The sequence below is a fragment of the Taudactylus pleione genome, unplaced genomic scaffold, assembly GCF_031769625.1.
Source record: "Taudactylus pleione unplaced genomic scaffold, aTauple2 ptg000055l, whole genome shotgun sequence".
Taxonomy (NCBI): domain Eukaryota; kingdom Metazoa; phylum Chordata; class Amphibia; order Anura; family Myobatrachidae; genus Taudactylus; species Taudactylus pleione.
The window spans coordinates 4,363,817-4,385,335 of record NW_028284457.1 but is presented as its reverse complement, the minus strand read 5'-3'; the positions used below and the strand labels follow the sequence as shown (position 1 = coordinate 4,385,335).

Genomic DNA, 21,519 nt, shown 5'->3' with positions numbered 1-21,519 from the left:
GGTAAATGGAGGAAGGATGGGCAGGGTAGGTGGGGTCAGTTCAGATTTTCTACTGGGGTTCTCTAGATACAATACTGACACATAATCCACATGTTTCAAATTCACAGGTCATTTACAACGGGAACAGCATAAATTTGGCTCATAAATCAAAGTCCACTATGGCTTACAGTTACACAATCAAATATGTGAACGATGACTTTCCAGGGGACAAAACATATGGCACAAGCATCATAAACATATTGTGCAACAGGAAACAAAAGTGGATGGCCTGTGCTTAGTGAAAGCCATCTGAACTGCATTTACGTCTGTTTTATGGATCATCCCTACCCTAGGAGAATTTTATGAGGACTCTTACTATGCCCCTCCTACTCAAACTAATTCTGTGCAAATGGCAGCTGCCTCATTCTAGATCCATGTGCTGATATATTTCAAACCCTTTTCTAAATTCTATCACATGTAATCTAGTTTATGACTCTTGGATAGATACTCCTGCATTGAGAATTGCTGGCTGGAAAGAAGAAGAAGAATATACTGACAAACACTGATGTGAATTTGCCCATAACAACAAAAGCTGCATGAACCAAGTGTAGGCCAAGTCATTGAATGCTGAATGCGGCTGCAGCAGCAAATAACTCATTCACATTACACACAAGATGAAAGATAATGACAAAGAGCCCCTTCCACAACATTAACAAAAGAGAAATGATTAATTTTTACATACCCTTATTTGCATAACTCAGAGCAGTTTGTTAATTAATTAAGATTATTTATTTTGTTTGAACAGGTGAAGTCATTATGAGTGTAATTCAGTTCAATCTAGGTCTACATTGTCATTAATGAACCACCCATAAGATAAGAAAGGTCTGGTGACAAGATCACTATGTGCCATTTTATAGAACAATGCCTCCATGGGAATCTGGCAAATTACCCTGATTGTACTGAAATAAGGGTAGAGCTCAATTGTTTTAGATAAAATTGAAGATCAAGATCAAGCTCCTTTTTCACATCCCATTGATCACAATGTTAACTTCTAACTGCTCTCCTATTGTGCTACTGTGGAATATGTGGGTTTAATAAGGGGAAAATCTGATGAGTCCTATCCTCAGTTTGAGAAGTGTCAGATCACACATTGCTGTTAATTAACTATGACCCATGTGTAGGATGTACCATTTAACTGTATCATAGGCTGCCTATGATAACATGATATCATTTTTGAGGCTTCAAGCGCCAAAAGTTATCAGTGGTATACTCACTTATTCACTGAACTACAGCTAAGTTTCCCAACCCCACAGTTACCAAAGAACTCACTGTAGTACTAGCTATAAAAAATATTGGGTTCCTTGGTTCCAGAATGCCTGCATAAGGTGTATCCTGGTGTTCCTGCTCTCTGCTGGAGACAATAGGCCTGATTCAGAGGTGGACGTAGGGGTGGATATAGCGGCTGTGCATTGCAGCTGGTGACCACAGATGGCAGCTTTATAATGTGTTATACCAGCACACAGTTCTGGCATGGGTCCAGAACCTCCATCATCTCCCCTTGCTCTGGACTGCCTCTCACTGTCACCTTCTTTCTCTCCCTGTCACCCACTGCCTCACCCTGTCACCCACTGACTCTCCCTGTAACCCACTGCCTATCCCTATCACCCACTGCTTCTCCCTGTCACCCACTGACTCTCCCTGTAACCCACTGCCTATCCCTATCACCCACTGCCTCTCCCTGTCACCCACTGACTCTCCCTGTAACCCACTGCCTCTCCCTGTCACCCACTGACTCTCCCTGTAACCCACTGCCTCTCCCTGTCACCCACTGACTCTCCCTGTAACCCACTGCCTATCCCTATCACCCACTGCCTCTCCCTGTCACTCACTGCTTCCTCCTGCTACCTACTGCCTCTCCCTGTCACTCTCTGCCTCTCCCTGTCACCTACTGCCTCTCCCTGTCACTCTCTGCCTCTCCCTGTCACTAAATGCCTCTCCCTGTCACTCTCTGCCTCTCCATCACCCTCTGCCTTCCATTACCCACTACCACTGCCTGTCCGAATAAACATCCACAAGAACCCATCTAGAGTGACCATAACATTGCTTCTGGTCCAGCTAATAGCACAAATCATTTTGAGAAAAAAAACCTCCATAAATCTTTACAAAACTATGTTCTGCCGAAATGACACAAAACACAAACACCACTCATTTCTACCCAATAAGTTCCACATCTCTGTGGAGCCACTACTGTTTTCCCGTGGCCCTCATCCCATTTAGAGACCAAAAATTAGGACTACTGGAAGGTATGTAAAGAGCTCTTACATTGGTGGAATATTGACAAACTCTTGATGCTACCTACAGGCCTCACGCAGATACCTTTTGCTAAAATATATTCTTAAATCAGCACAAACCCCTTCCCCACACACTCATCTTTGAAGCACCATTATTTGCAATGCAATCCACTTTAATTATGTTTAATACTCCTTGGATAACCACCTTACCTAGACTACATATTATCCTATGTGCTCCTCCCAGGCAATTTTACTGAAAGATAAATGTAATATAATAATAGAAGAAAAACAAAACAACCAACCCAAAATAAGAGAAAGAAAGGAACAGTAAGGTAAATAGACAAGTAGAAAATTACAACACATTAATTCACAAGTAGTGTCCCTTTTGCCTCCTCAATAATACCAAAAATCTGTCAAATTACTCTACACCAAACCCACCATAAAACAATCCAGCCACCTTTTCTGACTCAAGGGGCATCTTAACCATTGTAAATACATATAAAATAAGACAATAAAGTAACTAGCAACTTTGTTAACCTGAGTAAAATGCAAAGGAATAATAAAATACAAGGCAATGGCCAGTGCCATAACAGGGCACAGAGGCACCCTGGGTTGGCACACCCCACCTATGGAACACATGACATCACAACGTCTCAAGACCCAGAGGTAGGAACATGGGTGTATGTTGTGCAAGCAGGAAAAGGTGCTTTGAAGCAGATACTGTGCTGCCTTATTTGCTCCCTTGTGGCGGAACCAGTCACATGACCCCTTAATACTTGCAATAGCATTATAAGGCATACACGGATGGCTACAGACAGAGAAAATATAAACATACAAATTGCTGAGAAGTTAGAAATGAAGCAGGATGTGGCCACTGTTCCTAGATTGTTTCTTCTTTTTCATATATTATAGAAGACATTTTTCTATTCAGAGTCATTTTGAGAACATTGTACATGACAGGCATGGATCAGCACACCTGTTGAAAACCTATGATAAATAGCTAAAAGCTTAAAATAAATTCCCGTACTGTATACAGTAAATTATGTGTTTACCAACACAGTAAAAAATTCTACTTTATGTGCCGTAAACATTAGAAAATTCTACAAGTTCGACTTAAGGTGGCAACAAATTTATTATAATATATTGAAAACCAAGAATTTAACATAAAGAGGATTATGCACAAACATAACCAGTTACTTCTTGGAAATACTGAAAATGTGCCGCATGCTTTTATACAAACATTTTGTTGGCAAATATATCATTGGCTATGAAAACAGAAAGTTCTGAGGCAGAAATCATTTTTAGCCAAGCCCTGCACATACAGTATCTGATAGTTGTACAAGTTTAAGTATTCCACATTATTTATCCCTATGAACCTGGCATATTTTAGGATTCGCACACTGGGCCTGATTCATCACGGATCATAACTGCAACAGCATACGCAGATCAGCTGATGGTGCGTAGTGCGCATGTGTATGCACCGCAGTGATCACACTGCAATGACCTATGCAGACACAAAGCCATCGCAGACAGAGGGACGGGAAGTCAGCGTTTATGGGTGGTTGGAGAAACGCAGGCATGCCTGTATGTTTGCACCGTTGCATGGGCATGCATAAATTAGCCACTGCGACAGCATATGCAGCTTGAGTACTTACTATGTGCAACGAGGTTAGCAATTTCTGAGTAAGGTCAGACCTGTTGTGCGTGAGGGGCCGATGTTACTCGATGTTCCCGATGTATACGCAGGACTGCAAGGTATTACGGATGTGAGATAGCGGTGGTGGGCGTCTCTATGCTGGCTGTGCGTTGGCTTTCCAATTGCATTCATTAGCATATTTTCGCAGCAGACCTGCGTGCGTAATCGCAGCTGTGATCGCAATAGAGATCCGCAGTGAATTAGGCCCACTGTCTCCTGAATTTCATCAAATGCTTTTCCAGATAAATGCTCCCATGAATATTTGCAGGATATCCCCCCAAAACACATCTATTTCCAGGAGGTACCCACATATATTAAGTGTCCCTGTGCTGTGTCTACAGAGGACTCCAGCAGATGTCGCAGATATGCAAAGAATTCCAGAGCTTGACCCTGGTAGCTAACGCCATCATGCCTTGGGGCTACCCTATGCAAAAGTTACCATAGGCTCCCTTCCTGGCACTCACTGCTCGGTCAGCAGAGCATGTATGTGCAGTAGCACAATGGGCCCCACACATCTCAGTCCTGTCCCTCCCGTGTATTTTAATACATGGCAGTGGTAAATGAACCTGCACCGATTCCTTATTTATGCAAGTGTGCCCAATTGCCCGCACAAAGAATTTTATCCTGCAGAGCACTTCATATTGAATGCCCTGACAGCAGAGTGGCACACTAGTTAGCCTCACAGCAGTGGGATTATGCATTAAATTCCCAACCAGGAACTTATATGTGTGGCGCTTGTATGTTCTCCCCATGTTTATATCGGTTTCCACTGGGTGCTTGTGTGTGTGTGCGCGCTTGTATGTTAGTGAATATAATCTGTAAACTGCAAAGGGCCAGGGACTGAGGTCAATGATACATATTCTCTGCACACCACTGTGCAAAATGGTTGTGCTACATGAATTAATGAATATAGTAATAATTTCCATTGCTTGGCACTATTCACATCAAAGGGACATTATGTATACACCTGGAGATGCATATGGTGGACAAAGGGCAAAAATACCATTAGCGTATTTCTTATTTTATAGGATTAGAGACCTTTTCCAATATAACGTGCTGTACCAATTATTGAAAATAATCTCTGCATCCCTGATTATCTAACTATTTTTGTTCTTTATGAGCAGAAAAAGCTGAAGAATAATACATGACACTTAAGAAAAATATATTATATTATATTGATGGGAAATACTAAATTATAGAGCTGGTTCATGCACATTGTGATGCATTCTTCTGAATAATAATTATCTAAGATGTAGCCACTTTTACTAAGATTTTACTTTTGTTAAGAAAAGATTATAAACAGAGAAGTATAACAATTCATAACAAGACTATAAAACAAAAATAAATAAAACAAAAACTTACAAGGATATCCATATTCTTTCTGTGTTTTCTGCTCATTGGTTCTGGGTGAAAGAGGGAAAATCGGGCCTTAAAAAAGAAAAGAAACAGAAAAAAAAACAGAAAAGGAAACAAAAACCATATGAATGAAATGAACAAATGTAAAATAATGAAAATAATCATGGAAATAAAAGTGGTTTAATTAAAAGGCAAACAGTGTTGAGAGTTTGTAAATGTGGGTCTTTTGTCTGCTTGACAGCTTTCCCTGCAATTATTACCCAGCAGACGGGATTTCAAATTTTGTCTCAACTCACTAACTGCTCAAAGCTTAGATTCTTTCTTCCTCTGAACATGAACGCTAATGGATCTATTTTATTTCAGACATGAAAAGTCATTTGCATACGGAAAATCCCTTCACTTTATATTTGCCATGTGCTTAAATTGTAAAAAGTGTGCTCAGACTTTGATTTGCTGTTTAGTAGAGTTCTAGGTTACCATTGAAAGATAAATAATTATGTGGCTGGTATTACATGGCTCTATTTACTGTATGAAAACTGACTTGAAAGGTCAAGAATATACCTCTCCATATACTGTGAATGAACATTAACTCTTTAGATGGCAGTGGGTCTTCTATTTTCTGCTACCTAATTGAAAGTTTCCATTATTAGACCTGTACCATTATCAGAGAATAAAGATATAGAAAAAGCTGTCAAATCTATGGAGGTTCTAGATAAGCCTGAGCACTAAATTAAAGATTGGATCAACTGAGATTGTGCTTAATGAAATACAAATGAACATGACAAAATGCCTTGTCTCTCTTTGGCACATTTATTTACTCCAAGCTGTTAGAAATAGTAGATGCTTTGGAACGATCCCTGGAATATGATTGATTTAATTTGAATATTTTGAACAGAAACACAGACAAACCCCATTCAACTGATACAATTTGGAAGCAGAACAAAGGTTAAATAATCAATAAAAATACACATCCACTGCATTATCTCAGATACAGGATCTTCTTATGTTGATGTGCAAGATGTACTCGTATCAGCCTAATTTTTGCCAACAAAGTTAAAAGTAACTTTGGAGATTTGTAGACCATGAAAAGCATTACTAAAATAGAAAAGTGTAATCTTTATAAAGGCAGAGGCTAGCCTTTTTATCTATATATCACGGCTGGATCTTTTATCCCGACCCAATGGCAAAATGTTGAATTATCTCTAGTATCAAAGGCCAATGATGTGAGGCAGTAGGGCACAGGCAGTGGCTGACAATGGTCTATAGCAAATTGTACAGTCATTTCATCTGCTGAAACGAAGATGAAACACAGGTAATTTTATCTACTTGAGCCAGTTAGACTTGAGCAAGACAGGAAGAAAAAGAGGGGACAGCAAGAGTTGTTGCAATTTATGTGTTTTTCACCACGGGATGAGTTCAGCTCAGACACTTTACATGGATGGTTAGTACAAAACCCAATGGTAAAAAAGTCACAAATGATTGGTTGGTCAGCCATCTGTAGTTTATGTCACACAGGATGAACCTAAGTAGTTTCTGTACCTGAACAACATTTTATTTAAATCCGAGGTACAGCCATATCAATCATATTTGTTATATTTGCAGTTTGCAAATCTCATTGTAGTGTAGCAGCTCACACACCTGTTCCATATTCATAGTTAAATAGTTACAGATTATGCTGCCCATCTCATTTTGACAACAGCCAAGTTGATCTAAATTAATAACAATAAGGTCATAAAGCAGTGTATACCTTCTCCTCAACTATTTTATTGGGATATCAATAAGCTAAACATAAAATTACAATGAATCATGCTCCTATTTTGTAAATACACCGCTCGGTCTACCTAATAAAGTATCTCTATTCCAGTCCTATGTTAATAATAAAGCTAGTATACAAAGGTGTTTTGTCCTTGGTATAACTGAAGTGCTAGAAGCGTGTTTATTAATGGAACACTAAGCTTCCCTGCAGGATAGTCCACTGTCCACTTAATAAAGGTTACCACATAGCTCCATTGTACTGTATTTTGCGGAGTGTCATTGTGCTAATGTCTCTATACACTGCATGTAACATTGTGCTTGTGTGAAGCTGATACTTGCCAGAAACTGTGTGTACAGGTATTCACTTGCATTATTTTTTTGTACTATCAGCATGAAAGCATGTTTACTAGTGTTTAAAAATGGGTGTTAAGTGCTTACATTTGAAATAATTATGGTCACTGAGGTTCAGTCACTCAAGTGCAAAGAGAGACACATCTAGTTATCAGTTTGATCTCAAGGTTCAGATGAAATCAATTTTACAGTATTAACATGATGTTTTATGCAAAGACGTACTGCTCATTACTTGATAATCATAACAGAAATACCCATTCATCTCGGCTTAAGGCTAACCATGATTAGACTCTTATTAAATGTGTCAGTATCTTTACTGTGGCTGTAAAAATATGTTTAATCATCAAAGTAGTGTATACTATGTAGTATGTACACATCCATTATAAATTCACATGTCATAATTGCATGATAATTAGGGCAGTAAAGAGCCCTAATCATATATATGAATAAAAAGGACCAAGATCATCATGATATTAAAATATTGATATTTCTAATAATTCCTTTCTACACCTTTTATCAAATTCTTACCAGTATGAACAAGGTTGCCAGTCGCATAACTATCAGAGACATGACAAATTAAAATGCTAATTGGCTCACTCATTATATAAAAATGTGGCAGTTGGCTTTCAGGTCAATGAAGTTAAATAAAATATTGTCAGCTTGCACTAACAAATAGGTAATAGGGTTCACTCCTAATGTCTATGCTTATCACACTGTGAGCCTGATTCAGCCAGGAATGCACGCAATTGGTTGATTAATTTGCACTGCGCATGCGTATGCATATTTTGGAACCAACATTCCCTATGTTCAAAGGAGTTGCAGTTTGAAAAGCATGTGAGTGCCGAGTTTGTATGATATTTTTTATGTAGATGGTGTGGTCACATACCAAGGGCACCCCAGATGGTCGAGTGCCGTGGATTGAGCCTGTCGTTTATTTAAATTTTGTGGTCACACTTGCTAGGGCACCCTGTTTTTCAAATGTAAGACAAACTTTTTTCTTTTTCCAGGTGCTTATTAACTGATAGCCCTGGGTGCGGTCCTGTCTCTTTAAGGCAGGACCCAGTTTCATGTTTAAAATATATGCAATCTTGAGCCCAAAATGGCAGATCAAGTTCATTTATCTGAGAATCAGTGTAGGGACTGGCTAGATGGGAATGACCGTGAAGCGGTGGCCAGCTTAACAAATTATTGCAATATTTTGGAACCAATATTCCCTATGTTCAAAGGAGTTGCAGTTTGAAAAGCATGAGTGGCGAGTTTGTATGATATTTTTTATATATATATATATATATATATATATATATATATATATATATATTTCAAAAAAGCAGGGGTGCACTCACCAGTCTTTGAAGTTGGTAAAAAAAACTTTATTCCATTATAGCAACAGTAAGTACACCGACGTTTCGGTCCCTTCTGGACCATTGTCTCTGCTGTTTACAGTATGTGTCCCAAATGGCATATCTACAATAGTAGGTAATTGAGAAAACTGCACTGCCTCTCCGTCTGGCAAGAGAATGTGATTCCACTAGCAAACGGCTGTAGGACAGGTAATCTATTTGTCATCAAAAGCACCTCCATATAAAACAACCTACTTTCTTCACAGTACATAAATAATGCTACAGTAGGTTTGCTTTCAATTTATTAGAGTGTGTATTAAATTATACATGTTATATTCACACATTTCCTACAAACATTATTACAAAGTTCAAAAGATTACCATTTAGAAAATGTCAATGTTAAAGTGGAAAAAGCAGATCTAACACATAACAGTTGTTTGAAAGTAATGCTCTAAATTTGAAGGCAAAACATACATTTGTAGTGCAAAAACATGTCAATAAAATAGGCTGCACAAATAACAGTAATATGTGATAAAAAATTAAAAATGGTTGCAAATATATGTATAATAGTTGATCATTCTTCTTGAACACAGGCAAATAAGCAAGTGCTTATTGGGTGAATTAAAGATACAAATGTGATAGTATATTGTTAAATAAGAAGCATTTAATATTATGTTAAACGTACTGATCTATACAATTTTGAATGAAAATACCCCTGCTATGTAAGGGAGACTTGTAGGGGCAGCGGTTGCGGTAACCGCTGTCCCTGCGAGTTATATCCCTGGCAAATTGTGGAAGCTGTCACTGCACATGCACACAGCGTCAGCTTCCAAAGCTGTCCGGGTGCTGCGAGAGAGAGATCGAAAGGCATATCTATAATGGGTGCATATCTGGGTGCATAAAGGGGCATATCTATAATGGGTGCATATCTGGGTGCATAAAAGGGCATATCTATAATGGGTGCATATCTGAGTGCATACAAGGGCATATCTATCATGGGTGCATATCTGGGTGCATAAAAGGGCATATCTATAATGGGTGCAGGCAGGGACATCTTTAGAGAGGAGGGGGCCCGTGTGCTTTACCCGTCCGGGGACCCCTCCCCTCTTCCCAGCAGCCGGCAGTCGACTAACACGGCTGGCCGGCCACCGGAGCATTAGTAGACTCTGGGTACTGGAGTGTGCCCGGAGTCTACTGCGCATGTGCAAAACATCAGAAAAATGGCCACGGTGGCCATTTTTCCGACTTTTTGTAAAGCCGACACCCGGTGCGGGACCTTGGAGAGGTAAGTTTTAAATAATATGGGCCAACACCGCACACCCTGCACCCATTAACATTTTATACTTACCTGCCCATTGTCTCCAGTAGTGCTGCTCTGCACTAAGCCAGAATCTACTGCCGCACCAACCGCAACGGCACCACAAGAAAACGCCCCTCTCATGGAGCCTCCATAGGTCTAAAGCAGTTTACGTCTGAAGATGGTGTAAACTACCATGACCAAACTCTGAAAAACTATCGTAGTCCCCATTGATTATAATCGGGACTGCGATCTGCTGTCTTAATTAGCTTCTGAAATCTCCTTGTTGTGCCATTAGTACCAGTGGCGTAAATTCATCCCATATGCCCGGAGGCAAGTTATAATTTGGTGCCCCCCCTCGTTACAGCCACTGACACTGTAATGTAGCAATTTACATGCAGACAGGCTATAGATAGACAAAAGGCGGCAGCTGATAGTCTGACATGGAGCTCTCCACTAGTATATGGTGGCTTCTCAGGTGCCGGGAAGGGGTGCCATGTATTGGGCTGCCGTGACGGTACACTGCAGGTACAGAGTAACAGCCCTAAGTGGGGTGAATATGTTGTGGACAATGGAGGAGGTGCCCCTTCAGTGCTTGAGCCTGGCGGCAGGCGCCTCCATTGTCTCCCATCAGTGGCATAACTAGGGCAGGGCGAGCGGGGTGCGTGCCATGGGCGCCGTTGGACCAGCGGCGCGGGGGTGCGCCGCCGGCCACAGTACCGGCACGCCCGCCCTAGTTAGCCAGTGTAGCGCCGACCGCAAAGAGTGCGGTCAGCGCTACACATTTACACAGGTCCGGCGCTAGGCTTCCAGTGCCGGTCCTGTGCTGCACACCTGAGCCAGTTCCCTCCCCCTGAGCGCTTGCCCAATAGCGCTAAGAGGCGGGCTCAGGCTGTGCATAACACACACATCGCCGCCAGCGCTGGCGGCGATGCGTTTGTTAAACAGCAGCCAATGAGAGTCAGATAGACTCTCATTGACTGCTGCAGCACCCACTGCAAGAGCTGGGCTTCCGTCCGGCTCCTGCAGTGGGTAATGGGACAGACATCATGACGTCTGTCCCATAATGCTGAGCGCACGAACAGCCCGGGAGGACTGGCAGGCGGCGGCGGGAGCGGCGTCGCGGACCGGAGCAGCAGCAGCGTGGATTCAGGTAAGTATATTTTTATATATATATATTTTTTTAACCTATCTGCACTACTGGGGGCACAACGGGGGAGGGGAGTGGCTACTACTGGGGGGACCTCTACTGGGGATGGGGGCACAACGGGGGAGGGGTGGCTACTACTGGGGGAACCATTATTGGGAGGACCTCTACTGGGGAGGGGCTACTACTGGGGGCACTTAATCGGGAGGGGGAAACTCTACTGGGGACTACTACTTGGGGGGGGGACTACCACTGGGGGCTTTATAAAAGGGGCCTACTACTAGAGGCACTGCACTCGGGGGACCACTACTGGGGGTAATAATAGGAAGGGCCACTACAGGGGGCACTGGATAGGGGGGATCACTACTGGGTGCCTGCATAAGGGGGCCAGTACTGTGAAAACTGCATGGGGGGGACTACTGCTGGGGGCACTATATAAAGGGCACTGCATAGGGGGGGAGGACTACTACTGGGGGCACCATATAAAGGGCACTGCATAAGGGGATACCGCTACTGGACGCACTGCATTGTGGGGACTGCTACTGGGGGCACTGCATAAGGGGGAACACTACATGGGGCACTGCATTTGGGGGGGCCACTACTGGGGGTACTGAGTAAGGGGAACTAATTGGGGGCTGTATAAGGGGACCACTACTGGGGATACTGTATAAGGGGCACTACTATGGGCCTGCATAAGAGGGACCACAACTGCATACTGGGGGTACTGTATAAGGGGTACTACTGGGGTTAAGGTGCATATGGATAGGAATGTTCAGTGTGAAAATAAAGGGGTGTGTCATGTTGACACGCCCCAGTTTTAAGTGACCATGCCCATTTTTTGACGGGAGGGGGTTCCCTTTCAAATTTGCCCTGGGCTCCAGAAACCCTAGTTACGCCACTGTCTCCCATAGTTCTGCCCCTCATTACTACATAGCTACACAGGGCCGTAACTAGGGTGGTGCGAAATGTGCCACTGCACAGGGCAACGCAGGGCAGGGCCGCTGCTCGGGCCTGTCGATTTTTTGTTTATAATCATTCTCACTTGTAGCTTCCTCTTCTATTATCCCTGGAATCTCCTGGCTGCCCCTATCTACTCCCTGGCTGACCCCCACTCCATCTGACACCTCCCCAAGCACATTCAGTAACAACCACTTTTATTTAACACACACTGCTATCTGCCCCACAATTTCTGATGGCAGCCCTGAACACAGCCTTCGATTCCCAACCCATGTGTTACAGCAAACCTTGGGTCGGTGATCTACACTGCCGGCCACAGACTTGTACACAGCTGTTCTGATGGACAAATCCTGCTGCAGGTGCAGCTTCGCCAGTGCTCTCCTACAGTACATCTAGAGCTGGTGAGTTATACGGCATAATTATTGTGTATCCTCACTGCAGCCATTGGATTCACACCGTATGTGGCACTGACACCTGGATAACAGTGATACAATGGGATTGTACACCTTCATCTTCGTACGGGACAAATCAGATTTGTCATGTCCCTTACCCGGGATTCTGAAGCCAATCTATGAGGGAGGAGGGGAGAGCATGGGTAAACAATATGTCCTATGTTTTGCCCACAAAATCAACTCAGTGATTCAGAGGCCTGAGGGAGTTGGAGTATGTATGTAGTTGAAGGCAGGGAAAGCAAATTTATGAAGTAGGAGGGGAGGAGAGGAGGGAAGGCATTTACAAAAAATATTTAGATCATTCATATCAGTCCTTGCCCCAGAAGAATTCTTGAGCGCTATACCTGCTGCTGGGAGTGGATTTTCATCACAGAAGGGGACCAGAAAGACTACTAGCAGTACTTTTAAAGACAATTGACTGTTAAACAATCCTTTGCAAGTGGGAGCAAGTATGACATCAGTCACCTAGTTGCATAGCGATTCACTGACGCCATAACATCTATGCTGGTATTAGATGTGCGTCCAATATCCGCAATAATGCAGTGGGTTTTAGACAGTTAATTAAGGTCCTGTGTCCTCACTACCAAATCCCATCAAGATTACACTGCACTAGAAAAGCAATTCCCAACCTGTACAGGGACCTTAAAAAAAACTTAATTAGTGGCTTCCAAAATGCTGTTGTACCCACTGTCCACTTAACCACAGATTTGTGGACAAGCTGAACAGAGCAAATGCAAGATTTAAGATATAAGGTTTAAGTCATATAAGGTTTAAGTCATACGTTGTGCTTTTCTTCCCAACGGAAACAGATCTGAAAAGATGCAAAGAGCTGTTGGTAAGCAAATTGTCAGCTCAAGTGGCACGTGATGCAGCGATGGTTTCTCCTTCAGTTTCTCCAGCAAGTGCATCTGCTGAGAAAATACTAAACTTTCCCAAAAGACCCTCTGGTGATGCAGATGAGTCAACATAAAACACAAATAAATAAAATAGATAAACCAGTCAGCGCTAGTTATCAGAAAGTGGAGCAGGACTTGATACAATGGGATCGATACAGCTGCTGTTCCCAAGAAACTCTGTAGTTTCTCCAAAGAAAATTATAACCATAAATTGTGAATAAGGAACTGCGCTAGGCCAATCACCATGTATACACAATGGTTTAAAATAATTGAATGATTTATTCAGCATATAATAATGATCACATTAATGCATGGGTCCTAGCATAATAAAAACATAGACAATATACTCATATAGTTATCATATCAAATTCCAACATGAATATACAAAAACAAACTTTCCTAAAGGGATAGATAATTACTAGTGAGTTAAAAAGTCTCAATGACAAAGTGGATAATCCAAAAAAATACTCTAATGAGGAAAATATTCAGACAAAGTTCCAATGTGTTGCAAAGAGGTGATACAATATTATGGAGTTTGTTTCCTCAAAAAATGCAACAGTGTCTCTGTAAATGGTGAATGTACATGGTGATTGGTCTAGTGGAGTTCCTTATTCACAATTTATGAACACAAAACAGAAAATCTTTGTGGATGGAGGAGCTGCAGATGACGTAACAGGGAGATGGTTAATGTTCCTACCTCTACTTACTTTGGTTTTACAAAGGGTACAGTTGACTTGACAATTGTTGTATGGATTTAGGTAGAAAAAATTCCACACATAAGAAGTGGATTTTTTTTACTTGTGCCCAGGCATGACAAAGGGCTTTTCTTTATCATGGGAAATAACTGTTTTTTCCACTGGTGCCTGATTTACACAAACAACATCCTCATCAACAACATCTTTACTAGCGTCAGCTACACAAAGATCCTGCTCATCCTGGTGCACTTCCACAGAAGCATCCTCAAATTCTATGTCAGCATGTTCACTTGTGCTTACATCATCATAAGAGGCAGAACCACCAGTCATAAATAAAGGCCAAGGCCTTAGCCTTTCCTTGCCACTTCATGCAGTGAAAGGCATATTGCCAATTTTATGGCATATTGCCAATTTTATTTCTGAAGCTAACGTTTCCTTTGATGTTTTTTTCTTTGCCACTGTAAAAGATTGATTCTTGACTTTAGATGCCCTAACTCAAGCCCTGTATGCCCTTGAGCATCAGCTTTAGTAGATGATGTACGACTAGTATTGTCATGACTGGCAGCAGCTCCAGTCCTGGTATGTGGTTCCTACTCTCCTCTCAACTGATCGTTCTCCATATCAACAAACACGAATTAAGTGGGGTACAGCACACATGTCAATTTGTAACAATTTTAAATATTACACTGTTGTATCATTGACCTACAATGTCACAAGATTTTTATGAATCAGAAATGAATAACACACTGCGCTGCGACTTAGTGTCACAAGATTATTTATGAATAAGAATAACACACTGCGATACCACTTACAGTGTCACAAGATTTTTTATGAATAAGAAAAGAATAACACACTGCACTACCACTTACAGTGTCACAAGATATTTTATGAATAAGAAAAGAACAACACACTGCGCTAACTCTTAGTGATGTCATTATGTTTTTTATATAATGCATGTTATTTAGCACTTTGTTGTGGTCTTGTAGTTGGCGTGTAGACTAATCATTTATTCACGTTTGAGGAAAGATGTGAAAAGTTGAATATTACACTGCGCTACCACTTACAGTGTCACAATATTTTATTTTTTATGAATAAGAATAACACACTGCGCTATGACTTATAGTGTCACAATACGTGGATAATAAACTGCGGTCTGGCCGGCAGTGTCACCAAACAATAATAGCGTAGCTTAGTTGCTAACGCACACACACAAAAAAAGCACTTTAATTTTTTTTTACACTGGGGAAGAGCACCGCTGAATGAGGCAGCAGCCCCTTGATGAACAACACAAACAGCACCCCTTTTTTATGGTCAACAAAGCACCCCTGCTGAGTGCGGACAGACCATCTGCAGAGTCAGAAATACATGGACGATAAACTGCGGCAGTGCCACTGAACTATAATAGAGCAGCTAAGTTGCTAACGCACACACACACATAACAAGAAAAAAAAAAGTACTTTTATTTTTTTTGACAGAGCACCCCCCCTGGACAACACAGCACCCCTTTATGCACTGCAGCCCTAGCTTGATGGACAGGACAACAACACAGCAGCAGTCACAGTCAATTGACAGGAAAAGTGACTCAGCAGCACAGCACCCACTGCAGGAAGCCCTTCTTTATATACTGGAGCCTAATGAGCTCATTCAGACCCGCTCGCAAGTTGCGGCCACTCACTCTCAGCATATGGAAATTTTGCAAAGTGACATCAAGGCAGCCGCTCGCACGGCAAGGCATAAGCACGCCCACTATGTCTTGGCGAGCGATCACTTTGTGTTTACAGAAGCCCACCAGCCTGTCTTTAGCCACCCACTAGCGTACGTCATCTCCAGGAAGTATATTCAACCATCGGTACATCGTGTTACATTGTATCTGACCGCAGCACTTGTGGTTGACTGTACCCTACCGCAAGCACTGCGAGCACTTCAGTGTATTTTTCAACCAGGTGACGTGTGCTATGACACTGCCAATTACTTATGCACGCCCCAGAAACAGCATGGAAACAATCTGGCACGCCTGTGTCCGCAACTCCACTCCCGTTACTACTGCCCTGCCCCTGTTACCTCTCATATACGGCCTCTCCTGTCACTCATTCCACTGGGCTGTCTTTGCAGGGTGAGCGAGCCAAATCCGATCGCTCGTCCTAGTTTGCGCACATGCATTGCGAACTACACGCATGCGCACATTAGTGAACATCGTCTGCAACGAGCGACTGCTTGGTCTGCGCGGGTCTGAGTGAGCTCCTAAGCCCCTTTATGGACAACACAGCAGCATCCTTCAGCCCAAGACCCCAACTGGATACACACTGAGTGACTGGCAGTGACTGACTTCACATCTGCTAGCTTCTATCTCCACAGCAGGAGTGAAAATGGTGCATATCGCGGGGACCTTTATGTAATCCAAATCCCGCGAGAATCCGACAGCGTGAGGATGACGTTTTGGCTCATTTTGAGAAATGAGTAACGCGGGAAACCTCGTGCCGCGTTTGGATCTCGGTCCGGATCTCAACGTTCAGGTGGGTCCAGTTCTCGGAGAACCAGACCCGCTCATCTCTACTATATACTTTTAAGTAAAAAACAGCTGAATGCATAGGTCCCTTAATTTCAATAGTGGCGATGATTCACTTGCATATGACATATAGGGATATATTCAACGTCACTTAATTTCTACAAAAGCAGATAAAAATTTATATTTTAAATTTCACCTGCAATTATAGAAATGAAGTTTTCAGGCCATTCATCAAGAAGGTAAAGCAGGAGATATCCCCAGTGGCGTCACAAAGGGGGTGCGGGGGGTGCGTGCCAACTGACACTCCCTCACAGTGGCAGGAGCCGGGTGCTCCTTCGCACGAGGCCACGCCCCCTTTCGGGGCGCACGCGGCTACGCCACACTCAAAACATCTCTCCCCGCACCAGGTGACACCGCGGGGAGGGACTCCACTGGATATCACAGATATTTCCTGCTTACCTTTCGCTACCGGAATGGCCCGCTGTCCCCATACATTAGTATGGGGACAGTATTCATCAAGCTCTGAAAATACAATATTTTCTAAACTTTACTGCGGGAGCAACCGCCATCTTCAGCTCCTTCCCCCTGCCTGGCTCCTTCTGCCACATGCGGGGGTTCTTGTTCACATACGTGACCTGTAGTTCACGCATGTGCACTAGTTACACTACTCTGAAAGGAGCAGTGAAAAGTTCCATGGAGACAGCTGATTGTCGTATCAGCTGTCTCTGCGCCGGTGCAATGTTGAATTGCTCCGGTGCTGGCAGCAAGTAGGAATGTTAATTATCGTGGTCCGTTTTCATTACATTTATGGTTTACGCACTATCCAGCTATGATGACCGGATCCAGCTTCTTGTCTTCTGCTTACTAATGGGTTAGATAGGTTTTTTTATTGCTTGAAAAGTTTACATTGTCTGATTATTGACTTATAATAGTGATATAACATACTGTATGTTCTTTAGCAAATGCTTTGCCTAAGCATACAATTTATTAAACAATGAAACAGCTATTAATCATTTGTTATTGTACCACTGAATACAGATTTTAATGGGCTACCATACCTCAAAAAGGTACGTTAAAAATTATCATTAAGATTCATATGACAGGCATAGATGAAATGCAGCTTTAGGCTTTCTTCTACTTTAGGAACCATAACTTCCACAACCTTCTTAATAAAAGAACAACCGGTCATAAATAATTAGGAAAAGGGACGGCTTGCATTCCAGATCTGCCAAAATTGTATGATGAGAATTCACAGTATCAAAATAGGCAGAATAACTAACAAAATAGCAGCAGCCCTAGGAAAGCACTACATGGGCCAATAAGGGAATAAGTTGCATTAGTTGAATTTATGATAGGGTTTAGGATCAATGAAGCACATATGTGACCCTCAGGGTTAGCTGCACCATGGGGTTATACTATCTATTGTGCATAAGGCTGTAGTACTGTATAAACTGTACACAGGGATGCACTATATTCTAGATATAACCCTATATACAATTAGGATGACAAAGAAAGGGGCAGCCAAGAAAAAGCAGTCACGCCCACAATATTGTGGAATTGACACTCCAGCAGCCCACCCACCGCTTTGTGACATCATTCCCTCTCTATGGGAGACTGATACAGTATGTATGGATTTCAAAGTCTGACTCGGCATTGCTAGTGTGCACAAAGCCCCGCGTCCAGCGGAAGGAGCCAGACAGGGGCGGAGGGATCCGAAAAAATCCCTCTTCTCATCCCGGGACTCCGGAGCAGGTGTGCATTTGAAGATGGCGATTGTTCCCGCAGTGAAGGTCTAAAAATATTGTATTTTCAGAGCTTGATGAATTTACGTCCCCATAGTGTATGGGGACAGTCGGTTACATTGGGAGAGAAAGGTAAGCAGGAAATATATGTGATATCTCCTGCATTACCTTTATGATGAATGGCCCAAAATGTTCTCCAAAAGTAGGTGGAAATGTTAATTTTTCCCCTGCTTTGGTGGAATTGAAGTGATAATAGACCCCTACGATTGGAAGTATATAGTGCATGCACTATTTGTTTTGCATTCTCATTTTTACTGGGTAAGGAGTGACGTCAACAGTATTTGTAAAAAAGAAAACGTGATACAAGTTTTGTACATCGGTCACAGAAAATTCAATCAAAAAAGGTAGTGAAGTAGAAAGAGGGGGAGGAAAGGAGGTTAAGGGAAGAAAGGGGGAGGAACAGCACTCTACCTCTCTCCATTTACTTTCCCACTCACGTAGGCAAAATCACACACTATTATATTTTTACTGATGTTGTAATAAACTGTTAAGACAAGTAATAAAGGAATTTATTAATATCTTTACTATGGGTTTTGCTAATGGCAGATGCAATTTATAGAATCTGTTTAGTCCTTCTCATCACCCATACAAAGACTGGATTGTGATCGTAATGCTGATTACATCAAAGCTGCAGCATCCGATTACTTGCTTTATTAGATGAGTAAGTGTAATAATTACACCAGGAATCTGGATTAGTACACAAATCATTTCAGAAAATGATTGGAAAGCAATCAAGTAAGATGAGCAAAATAATTGACAATACAAATAGCTTATATATGAGTTACTAAAAATGTTTATAATGAGAATAAATAGTAATAGCATTTCAGTATAATAATATAAATGCCAGCCTCCCCAGGGCAGCAATAACTGGGCCAAGATGTTCAGGGGACCCCAGAGTATTCATTGTAGTATTTTGAAGTTAATTCCAAACTCTCTTAATATACAGTTCCAAATTCATTCCCTGCTTGACTGCAGCACACAACTAGCCAAGGACTGTAAAATGGTATGAGGGCTCCACAAGCTGCCGTGTGAAGTTGAAGTTGGCAGAAAATAACATCTCTCTATGTAAACTGCAATCTCATCTTGCATGCAGAAATTCAAGATACATGGCAATTTCAGTACTGGATAAACCTATTGAACAACTGCATTAAACCATGTAAATGTTTCCGATAATCAATTGGGGGACGTTCATCATTTCTTATCGTCGCACATCATGAATCGCGCCATTGCATCCATGCCCCTTGCTTTACAATGCCACGACCAAAATAAAACTCTCTTGTTGGGGTCTTAAAAGCAGTACCATTACAGGAGGTTATCTATACTGTGAGCACTCTGCGATAACATCACACGCTGCAAACCTACAGTGGGGGCTCAGGCATAGACAGTCTCTATATCTATAGGACACTGCAAATAAATATACTGTAAATTGCATAGATTAGTATTATGTTATTAGTGGTGCTCAGTGTATCTATCTATCCAGAGCCGTAACTAGACTTTTTGTGCCCTGTGCCAGTAAGAGCATTGCCCCCCGCCCCCCACCCCCCTATTATTTTTCAAATAGGGACATAAGATAGTGCCCCGACAAAGGGCCCTTCTCCTCATGGAGAAGGACCAGGGAAGAGATAGGGGAGGCCAGGAGATGCTGGGGATAAAAGAGGAGGAAGCTACAAGTAAGGACGATAATAAACAGATAATTGACAGGTCCAAACAGCGCCCCCTGCCCTGCTGTGCCCTGTGCCATGGCACAGGTTCACACTACCCTAGTAATGACCCTGCATCTATATACTGTATATATTATTTAAGCTGATCAGATGTATTTCGAACAAGCTCTGATTAATTAGGAGCACTAGAACTAGGAATGCAACAACCCTCCTTAACACAGAAAGATCACTCTCATTACCTCCTGAAGTCAATCATTTGTGCTAAACCTTCACATAGATGATAGAGCCTGTAAAATCACTAACACCAATTACAATTCATTCCACAACCATACACAGATAGCACATTAACTAATAGTGTTTTTTTTTTCCATGCAGTGTACTTCTGCTAGTACCAACAATTCTATACTGCACCTTCTGTTCCTACATTTATCATTAACTTGCCTACTCTCCGCGGAATGTCCAGGAGACCCCCTTCCTCAACCCATACACTTCTGCAGTGATGTGGGTGAGGCCGGGCCATGATGATGCTTTGAACTGCTCCATTGGGCATCACCTGTGCATATACATCATATATACAGAACAGACAGATGGGGGGGAGGGGCGAGGGAGGGAAATAGGGGGGAGGGAGAGAGAGAGAAAGAGAGGGGAAGAGAGTGGGGGGATGAACAGGGAATAGAGAGAGAGAGGGATGGAGGAGAGAGACAGTAAGGGGAGGGAGAGAGAGAGGGGAGGGAGACAGAGAGGGGAGGAAGGGAGACAGAGAGGGTTGGAGAGGGAGACAGAGAGGGTTGGGGAGGGAGACAGAGAGGGAGAAAGGGACAGGGAGGGAGAGAGGTGGAAAGGAGAGAGAGAGTGAGGGGGAAGAGAGAGGGGAAGAGGGGGCGAAGGGAGGGACAGGGAATAGAGAGAGAGGGATGGAGGAGAGATACAGAGAGGGAATAAGGGGAGGGAGGTAGAGAGAGAGGGGAGGGAGACAGAGGTAGGAGGGGACAGACGGGGAAAGAGAGAAGATAATTAGAGAGCGCGCACACGTACCTGTTGCAGCTGCAGGAGTCAATCAGCTTTCTGATAAGGGCGGACACTTCACAGCATTAGGCCCCGTCCTACACATGTACCCATGAATTGCGGCATTATGTTAACAAGGGGGCGGCGCTTCTATAGGCAGCCACTAGCGGCACATCAGTCAGTGTCCTGACTAGTCATGGGCAGAGCGATTCACTCTACTGAGTTGAGCCACTTGGCTCAGCTCAGTGGAGTGTCTCGGACTACTGAACACTGGCTATCAGCAACTCCGAGTGAGTCGCTATTAGCTCCGCCCCCTGCAGCCCCGCACTGCTG

At 42.7% G+C, this 21,519-nt stretch overlaps 1 protein-coding gene across 1 annotated transcript in view; it reads right to left on the bottom strand.

The window, feature by feature from the left end:
• The window catches only part of UNC5C (unc-5 netrin receptor C), a 379,402-nt gene that overhangs the window by 44,978 nt on the left and 312,905 nt on the right, over positions 1-21,519 (bottom strand). Inside the window, exon 9 of the mRNA XM_088464462.1 lies at positions 5,329-5,394. Within this exon, the coding sequence (XP_088320588.1) occupies positions 5,329-5,394 (66 nt within the window). The remainder of the gene's footprint in view (positions 1-5,328; positions 5,395-21,519) is intronic.